Raw genomic sequence first — 9,279 nt, 5'->3', positions numbered from 1 at the left:
CTACCGTTTGTCGACAACCGTTCGCCGTTCACCGTTCACCGTCAACCGTCCACTGTACACAGTCCTCTGTCCACCGTTCACCGTCCCATATTTCATATTTTGTCTCGCGTACGACTACATTTCATTGCACGTTACTGTACCGGTTGTTTCGTAATTCATGGTACAAATTGGGTCAGAAAATCAAGAATAACAAAGTTGCGTGAGGGGTTGTACGTTTTCAAGAAAATTCAATTTAAACATCAGTCGAGTACACGCGTTCTTAACCCTTTGAAAATCAAGACATTTCTTTCAACCCAGTTCATTTTTCTTCTAATAAACATGAAGATAATTATTAGGTCGGAAAGAAAGTTCTCACGGTTTTCGTTATTTTGATTTCATAATAAAAACCGCTAGATCTTTCTTTCCGACCTAATATAATTTAACCCTTCGCACTCGAATGGTGACTCCGAAAGTCTAGTGAAGTCTAGTGCCTACTCACTCCACAACATTGACTCGAGTGAATTGAATTTTCAAACTTCTTAATTTTCATTACTTTTTTATGGGACTTCCACTAACTTATTTCTGGCATTTCTCTGATTAAAATGACACCAAACACGGTATAATTTCAACTGTATTTAGTGGTTTAATCGACGATGAAAGTTTCGAACGCAACGAAGAAGAGCGACAACGCGGGCCTTTAAACTGTGCCGGCGACGGCGACACGCTTCGGCCACGCGATCCTATTTCATTCTGTTTTTCTCTATGTTCGGGCCCGTCGATTAAAGTCTCGGCGCGGTCGGCGCGATAGACGCAGTCTGTTGGGACTTCGATTTAAGAATTACTGTAAACAGTAAAAACAAGCCCTGACATTGTACCATGCACAAACACGGTCGCAAACATTTAAATAGAATTTTCTTGAAAACGAAGCCTCCCACGCAATCTCGTTATTCCTGATTTTCGTCATTTCCAGCCATAGAATCGCCCTGGCCTAATTTGCACCATAAATTACAAAGCACCCGATATTGTGTGCTCAAGTTGAAGGAAACTAATTTGTTCTGAAAACGTACTTCTACCCAATATGTCCATTATGCTGTTTTGAAGGTCACTATTATGGCCACGATGATCCCCCGTATAATTTCGTTTCTTTCTAAGAGCCTCGACCAGAATGGTGCCCTGTTGCTGGCTGTTAAATTTCCGCCTTCTTCCCTGCCGGTAGCTAGTCGCCAGCAATTTCTCGAAATCACTTTTGATCCCTTGCTTCTTCAGCTGATCGAAAAATATTTCCAAATTGTTCCCATCGTCGTGGCTCTGTCCATTTCCTTCTCTCGGTTGCGGCACGTTTATCTCAGGTAACAGATCATGATTTTCAAAATCGTCGTCGGTTTCGATCAGAGGTTCCCTGCCGTCAACTCGTTTCGTTCGACTTGCATATTCCAAACTTTTTCCATTCGAGTAACTCAACGCGCGTAGAGATTGATTCTGGAGGCCGGTAACGATATTTCGAGATTTCTCGTTGATCTCGCAGTTCTCCTTCCATAGTTGATTTCGTTTCAAATCGGAGCACTTCGCTGAATCGACCCCTTGGACAGGGATGTCTTTCCTTCTTTCGACCGACTTAGCGGAGGCTCGACTGTTCCCTAATCTCTTCACTTCTCTAGGCTTCCTTACAGCGAGTCTCCGACCATTTTGTACCAGCAGGTTCGTCGAAGTGTGTTTCTCGAGTTGATCGAATCGCACGTTGTCGACCGTGAACAGCGTGAAGTTCTCGATCCGCGTGTCCTTCAATGGCAATTTGGTCACGTGCAATTTCGAGAACAGATCGTAGATCGACAGCGGCGACATAGGCGATACGGACGAAGCAGGAGATAAAATCGATCGATCGTAATTCACAGCAGCATCGTAGTCGTCGTATGCATCGTAATTGACTGCATCAGTGATCGTAATTAAGAACATGCACGCGGTGACGATGACTTTCATGATCCAACTTCTAAAATTCCTCGTACGAGTGACGTTGAAGTGAACGAACCGTCGCAGCTAGTACCATAACTATGCCCAAGTCGGTTTTCGTTTTTAGAGCGTACAACTTCATTGAAAATCACATCCGCTCGCTCGTTATCGTGCCAAACGGATTCGCGACGATCCTAGAGAAATGTCGAGCGATCCTTGCCGTTGACATTTTATCTTTGCTCGATCGACTCGATCGACCCGATCGATCTGATCGAACACCGAGCAAACCACGGAGTGACGTTCCCAGACGACAGGCAAAATGATTGATTTACTTGATTGTAAATTGATCGATACACTTTATCGTCGCAAGCGAACTGTCTTAGACATTTGAACTAACACGCATTGAAGTTTTTCACTGACTGACGAGACTCGACCGGCATCCACAGAGGTGTTGCGTTCGCGGCTTTCACCGCATCAGCTTTCCCATCGCAACAACGCCGCGTCTTCCCTGACATTGGCTCCCCACTTCTCTCTTCTTCACTCTCTTCGGCTTTCTTTTCTTGTCTCTTCTTTTCCTTTCTTTCGTCCGCTCCTTCCTACACCCTCTCACTCTCTCTCCGCGTCTTCCTCTACTCCTTTCTTTCTCTCTTTCGAATTACTGCCACCGCAGTAACTTCCATCGTCGTTTTGCGCTCGGCGCGTCCGGTACAGTTTTTTTCGCGAAAAGTGTACGAATCAGAAGTAATTTACTGAACATTCCTACAGAGCTTCTAAAATGACAATTACGAATAGACTGCGGATATTTATGCGAGATTAAAATTGTCTGCATCGATCGCGAGAAACAGAAACTAAATTCAATGTTATTTCTTCCCTTAATGATTTTAATAGAGGCGAAATCGTCCATTGACATCTTCAATTTGTCAAGTCTTGCTGTAAATGCGTAAAGATCCGCAGTCTAGTTATAAATCTCGACGTTTAATAATCTGAAATGATAGTTGGCAGACGGTAGACTGATCGCCGCCTCCTCGAAGTAAAGATATCGACGCACACTAACGATAAGTACTAATTCTACTATGGACATTTTCGTTGGTACACTATCGTACGAAACTTACGACCAAGTTCGTCGAAAAATCTCATCTGTCCTTCCCCGTCGATTGCGTTCCCCAGCGTCGGTTCCTCGTCGGCTAAATCTAAAATCGAAACAAGCAACTGCATTAGCGGGTGGGTCGATCCGGTCTACTACGTACAGGTAGAACGGGACAACGGGTTGTATGATTCGCAAAAATATTTGCATCGTACGATTCTGACGATATCTAGAATACTTGGAAGAAGCCCGTCGCCTTTCCCTTCGATTAGTGGACTCACCAAAGTTCCCTAAATACCGATCATTCTTCCTTTCAGCGGCACAAGAATACAAGCCAACGAGGAGCAAGCTGAAAAGCGAACGTACGAACGAGCTCATCTCTTTTCTGTTTCGACGATGATCTATACCGGTGAACCGGTGACTCCGTTCTTCTTCGATTCGATACGATCGTACGAAACAACACTTTGATCGTTCTTCTGTGATTTCGACTTTCTTCCTTTCTCCACTCGGTTCGCAACGTTCGACTCAACGGTATCGATCGAGAAATTGCCGCGACTTATTCCAATAGAAGAATTTTGTAAAGTCTGGCCGATGAAGCATCGTCGTGCTCTTTGGCGTCCTCAATGAATCAAAAGTGAATACTCGCTACGGTTTATCACTCGTTCTACGTTCTACGTGTTACGTATGTATTTTGTTCGGCCGAACAACACTAAACTCTCATGAAATATACATCTCACTGGTACGTGATTCTCTGATCGTTCTTCTGCGACTTCCTTTCTCCACTCTGTTCGATTCAACGGTACCGATCGAGAAATTGCCGCGACTTATTCCAATAGAAGGATCTCACCGGCGTAAAGTCCGGCCGACGATGCATCGTCGTGTTCTTTGGCGTCCTCAACGAATTCAAAAGTGAATATTCGCCGCGGTTTATCACTCTTTCTACGGTCTACGTTCTACATGCTACGTATTGCGTTCGACTAACGCGCGGCGACTGCTATAATATACATTCTCGGAAGAGCCGTGTATCGGAAATAGAGAAACTACGAAAACGTACAGCTTTCTTCCCTGTATTGTCGATTTCACTTTGACCCGTGACCAGAAGAAGGTATCGAGAGAACGTTCGAAAAATTGTCTCGTCGATTTGATTTCCGAACTTGCTCCCCCGTAACGCGTTGTACCGTAAGTGCTCGCGAAGCGTGGCGAAGGCGTCCAAACGTAGTGTGGTCCGGTGGAAAAGTGGGTCGTAAAACCAGGCCACCGAGACAAGTGGCACACCGTCTCTCCGCGTGGTTACCTCGTAACTCGTTCCCGGTTCTCTTTTTCCCGCGAGCGAGCACGCTGATCCACGCTACCGTACCGCTGGCATCGCACCTTTGGTTATTAGTGAAAGTTAACTGGTAACTTTCGACTTTGACAATGATTATTGTCGATTCCTCCAAATACTCTGCGACCGTTCACCAGTGCCATTCTACCCTACCTATCCCATCCTATCCAGTTGCTTATCCAGTTCTCGTATCTTTATCCTGTTCGTATCCTTCCTTTCTCAAAATCTACAGATAATCGAAAGTAAATCGACTGGACATGATCGATTTTTCATTCACTGTCAACGCGACACTTTACGCATCTATCCTCCTCCTCGCGAGAAAACTTTCCCACCGATTCGCAATCGAGAAAACGTCGCTTTTATAAGTCTTGTAACTCGAAGAATTTCTTCGTCGAAGTAGCACATCTTGTTAGACCCATGATGGTACCGCGATCAAATTTATAACGATGTTATTTGTCCCACGAAACCCCGAGCAAACCATGAAATCATCGCGACACGCGATCGACTACTGATGAGGAACGGAAATACAGCATCCAAAGACTCCTCTTACCAAGGCTGTATTCTTCGTACCTTCTCTTTATCCTTTCCCCTCCAATACTGTCGTTCCATTTTTCCTTTCCGCCGAACCATTTCTCTCCCATTCAACGAGGCTCCGTGCGTTGCACAGTAAACGTTTATTAACGTTTGATCCTCGAGGATGTTTATATAGTGCGGTATTTTTCGAAAAATTGTACGGGTCAGACGGTAGGGGAACATCTTATTTTAACATTACCAGGACCAATCTACCAGTGAATCATTTAATATTCCTGCAACAATTTTCAATAAATTCTGCCAGAAATTACTATCCTTTCCCTGACGCTATGCAACCAGTCGCGTGAGATACTAGAAAATAATTCAAGAGCTAAAAAATTGGTTGCAAACGTGAGATTGTGCCAATTTATTGATGTAAAATGAAAAATATTGAATATTCATTACAGCAGCGAATGATTCGTGCCGCTTTTCCCATAAGACGCCGTGTTAATTCCGGCACGAATCATTTGCTCTTCCTAAACGTCCGTACAGCGCCATTTCGTGCGGCGGCAAAACGCTCAAACTGTTAGCCAAATGTTACCGACAGAGTACAGGTCGGTAACAGCGCCACCTAGCGGTAGATTCGGAACTAAATTTGACTAACAGGTTGACCGTTTTGCCGCTGCATGAAATGGCGCTGTACAGACTTAAATAAAAAAAAAAAATTATTCGTGCCGGAATTAACATTGCGTCTTATGGGGAAAGCGGCACGAATCATTTGCTGCTGTACTGAATATCCAATACCTTTCATTTTGAATGAATAAATTATCTTTATTGTACAATACAGACACAGAGAATTCTCCAGTATGCACCCACCAATATTTGTAGTCCTTGAATAACAATTTCAGTGCCGCCAGAATCGACCGAGACTGGACGATTTTTCCTCTCTGCTCCTTTTCTCCTTCCACTATCTCATTCCAGCGCCATGAGTATGAGCATACTCCAACATTCCACACTAACAATAAGACCGTAGACTGGTCACGTATTAGTATGGTCATTAGAGAATGTATTCCTCGATCTGGCGGCACTGCTTCAGAGTGTTATCGAATCGTTGCTAGCAAGATTTAGTGCAAACTGCAAAAAAATAAACGCCCCCGGGTGGGCTCGAACCACCAACCTTTCGGTTAACAGCCGAACGCGCTAGCCAATTGCGCCACGGAGGCGACCTGTTTTTCCAACAAACTTTGCAGAACATAACTCTGAATAATAAAAGACCAATAAAAAACTGGTTACCAATGTGTTAAATAATAAAATAATCCTCAGCACACCGGCCACTGAGCGACCGCTCCAAAATATCTGACAAAAGTACTCAAATTTCTTGGGTAAACCCTAAACTCGGTAGCTAAAGTTTGTCTCTTAGATTAGAGACCATCCCCCTAATTCTTCGTGTATGTATACATATTTATTCGTTCCCTTACGGGTTAGAAAGGGATCTCGTTCCCTTTACAATCCTTTTCTCTCAATCTACTCTTTTTCTCTCACACTATCATCCTTCCACTCTTTTCTTCTCTCTGTCGCCCCGGACAAAAAGACAAATTGCCGCCCCTTAAGAATATATATATGTGTATATATATATTTTTTAAATGAAGGTACATATTTTTTATCTTCAATAAAAATTAAATCATTTTATTTAAATTTTAATAAAAGCAAATTTTCTATTAATTGGGTATTTAACATATCAATATTTTTCTCACAGTTGCGGCCAAAATGGCGCCCCTAAATTTTCGCACCCTGGACAAATGCCCCCCCCCCCTATAGCGAGCCCTACTGCAAGGGCTGAAAGAATAGTGAAGAACGTTTAATTCATTGAATAAATGAGAGAGATTGTGTAAAGTAAAGCTTCATTATTTCATTTATTGTTTCCACAGCACGATACATCTGCGATTAATTAGCATCCAACAGCACTGTTGCCAGCTCTAATTGGGGAAGACTGACAGGCATCGATTCGGTTGATCGTTGCAGGCGACGTAACAAGATCCAGGATTAGTGATCTAGTGGTAACAACCAAAGAGAACATTAACCAACAATTTCGGGATGTTCCCATCTGTCGTTACCTACCTTGTTCATCGGAAAACTCGTCGTCATGAGAACCTCTTCGAAACCTTCAATCACATTTCGTTAAAGCATATAGCTACAATCTTTACATCCATCGACAAAAATTCGTCATTGTTTAATTAGATCTTCGATCACCTCGCAATGTCCAATGGGGGCAGCTTGTTGAAGACCAAGTAGACTGTAGAGGAAATGATTTTGAAAACCGGCAATTCGCTCGGAGTATTTTCACTTAGATTAAAGATTGCTCAGACCTCAAACTGCTCGGAACGTTTCAATTCTAAATCGTTTATCTGTGTTTTCCACTTACCAATTAAGAAGTTCATCGTGGCACACCACTCCAAGAAGGACTGATACCACGGAACGTAGCTTCCCCCTTTTATATGGCGAAAAATTGGCGGATTTCGATAGTCGGGGAAAAGACAATCGCCCACGATAACCTCTCACAAAAGGGGTGATGTGACCTAATCAATGCGGAAGATAACCCTTTCGGGTATCGTTGAACCGACCGGCTCTTTTTATTATAATTCCATTAATTGTGTAAACATGCATTCGTTCTATAGCAATATGTAACAAAGCCCGTAGTTTTTCTCGTTCCCTACTTTCTTCCGCGGCATTGAAATCTCTCACAATTGCTGAAGAAAATCATCTATTCGTAAGAATCACATGTAAAGTTCTAATTGTCTGCAGTACATATACATAGAATTATTTAAGCAATAGCGACTGTTTATCACCGCTCGTAACAAACAATAACAAAAAGAGGATCGGGTTCCGATAAAGGTATCGTCTTGCAATTCGTTAAGCATGTTATTTTACAGCGAAATCACCTTCGATAACGGATGGAACCATCGCGGAGATATTGGGTCAAAGTGCCCCAGCCGTTTTCTCGAGATATCCGGCCCTGCGCTCGAGAAAATAAACATTCGTCTGGGGAAGAAGGAATAATAAACAATGTACAATCATCTTCCTCGTTTAATTCTAAATGAATACTGTCTACACGATGGAAACAACGCGATCAATGCTCAACATCCTTTAGAAAATGGTTCTTCAACATCTGTAGCGCTTTGCTACGATGAGAGATCTGATTCTTCACTTCTTTCGGCAACTCTGCGTAAGTTTTGTCATTATCCAAAGGCTGGAAACAAGGATCCCAACCAAAGGTCCGTGGTCCTCGTGGACTCACGATGGTACCTTGTGTTCGTCCTTGAAACAGCAAGACAGGATCTTCCGGTTCCCCTGCGCAATAAGCGAAAGTGCAAACCGCTTCAGCTGATTTGTCTTCCCAACCCTGAAGCATTTGATGAAGACCGTCCGGGCCAAGCTTGTCCAAGAACCATTTGATGTAGGGACCAGGCAAGCCCTTCAACGCGTTAAAGCATAAGCATGTGTCCTCTATGATAACCGGACCCTTGATCAGATTCGCGGCAGATCGACATTTATTGCGACAGATATCGTCGATCTCTCCCTGGTACTCTGGGAGATCGATTTTTTTACTAGTGATCTCTCGGGGGAAATTTTTCCCGAGGATGGCTATGAATTCCTCCAGCTTCTTCGCGTTTCCGGTCACGAAGACGATCGGCTTCGACATCCTTTGAGAGTCTGGAAGGAGAGTCTGGATCTTTATGCATTTACGAAGAAATTGGCTGGGTGAAATATAAAACAGTAAACAATTAGAATTTAAGAATATCGTAATGTTGTTTTCAATGCAATAAAGTCATCAGGGGATGAAAATTAATTTTTATTTTACTCCTGCTTTCCACAATCAATGCAGAACATTTTGTAAACTTTTCAATTCTGTAAAATTAAATCTTGTAAATACTTTCTGAACCAATGTTATTAAATACTACATTCTAAATTAAAATAAATAGACTTCCAATTATTATTAGATATTGCCGCGAACTAAGCATATTAAACTCAGTCGATTTAAATTTCCCGCGTGCCCGTTTAAAGGGACAATCAAACGAGCGATATCCAGCGATATCAAAAGTGCCGCCCGGAGTGTCGTCTCTTGTGTTTTATCCCTATTCTATGCTCTTGTAACAATGGTAACAACAAGTGTGTCAGAAAAGCATGGACTATGTCACTGCCATTTTTTGGACAAATTGAATTAATTTATATGTAAATACCTGGTCTGAGGAGGCTCGATTGTGAATCTCTGCTGAAATATGTCACGGTAACATAGAGTTAATTATTTCTAATAAATTAGCTACTTTTTATGAACCGGTGCAACAGAGAAATGTACACTCGCTGACCACGTGTTCCTTCGACAGTGCTGCCAACTGTTAGTCCTTTCCAGTACTTTCCTATGTTCTTTTCCTTTTTT

The 9,279-nt window shown here is 42.8% G+C and overlaps 2 protein-coding genes and 1 non-coding gene across 7 annotated transcripts in view; all 3 read right to left on the bottom strand.

Moving 5' to 3' along the window:
* LOC143211489 (trypsin II-P29) overlaps positions 1–5,159 on the bottom strand; it is a 9,917-nt gene extending 4,758 nt beyond the window's left edge. Inside the window, exons 1-2 of one of the 4 annotated variants that reach the window (XM_076429232.1) lie at positions 3,292–5,159; positions 3,039–3,116 (exon numbers count right to left, since the gene is read on the bottom strand). In XM_076429232.1, coding sequence (XP_076285347.1) covers positions 3,039–3,116; positions 3,292–3,388 — 175 coding nt within the window. In that variant the 5' untranslated portion in view covers positions 3,389–5,159. Of the gene's footprint in view, positions 1–1,046; positions 2,697–3,038; positions 3,117–3,291 lie in introns of those variants that run through there. The other 3 variants (XM_076429233.1, XM_076429230.1, XM_076429231.1) reach the window with 3 other exon arrangements.
* An 834-nt stretch (positions 5,160–5,993) lies between these two features.
* On the bottom strand, positions 5,994–6,067 carry Trnan-guu (transfer RNA asparagine (anticodon GUU)). Its single transcript has one exon. It is a non-coding gene; the product is annotated as a tRNA-Asn (tRNA).
* A 1,851-nt stretch (positions 6,068–7,918) lies between these two features.
* On the bottom strand, positions 7,919–9,252 carry LOC143211525 (inosine triphosphate pyrophosphatase). 2 transcript variants are annotated; one of them, XM_076429296.1, is made up of 2 exons: positions 9,083–9,252; positions 7,919–8,568 (listed from the first exon to the last, which is right to left on the bottom strand). In XM_076429296.1, the coding sequence occupies exon 2, from the start codon at positions 8,542–8,544 to the stop codon at positions 7,972–7,974; it is 573 nt and encodes a 190-aa protein (XP_076285411.1). In that variant the 5' UTR covers positions 8,545–8,568; positions 9,083–9,252; the 3' UTR covers positions 7,919–7,971. The 2 variants fall into 2 exon arrangements, with proteins under 2 accessions (XP_076285411.1, XP_076285410.1); XM_076429295.1 differs by having other exon boundaries at positions 7,919–8,555; positions 9,083–9,249.
* Positions 9,253–9,279: the final 27 nt, after the last annotated feature.

The sequence above is a fragment of the Lasioglossum baleicum genome, chromosome 8, assembly GCF_051020765.1.
Source record: "Lasioglossum baleicum chromosome 8, iyLasBale1, whole genome shotgun sequence".
NCBI lineage: Eukaryota > Metazoa > Arthropoda > Insecta > Hymenoptera > Halictidae > Lasioglossum > Lasioglossum baleicum.
This window is presented reverse-complemented; position numbering and strand designations above follow the sequence as displayed.

What these genes read in the sequence shown, in the direction of transcription:
- LOC143211525 (XM_076429296.1), bottom strand. Translation starts at nt 8,544, where the DNA reads ATGTCGAAGCCGATCGTCTTCGTGACCGGAAACGCGAAGAAGCTGGAG.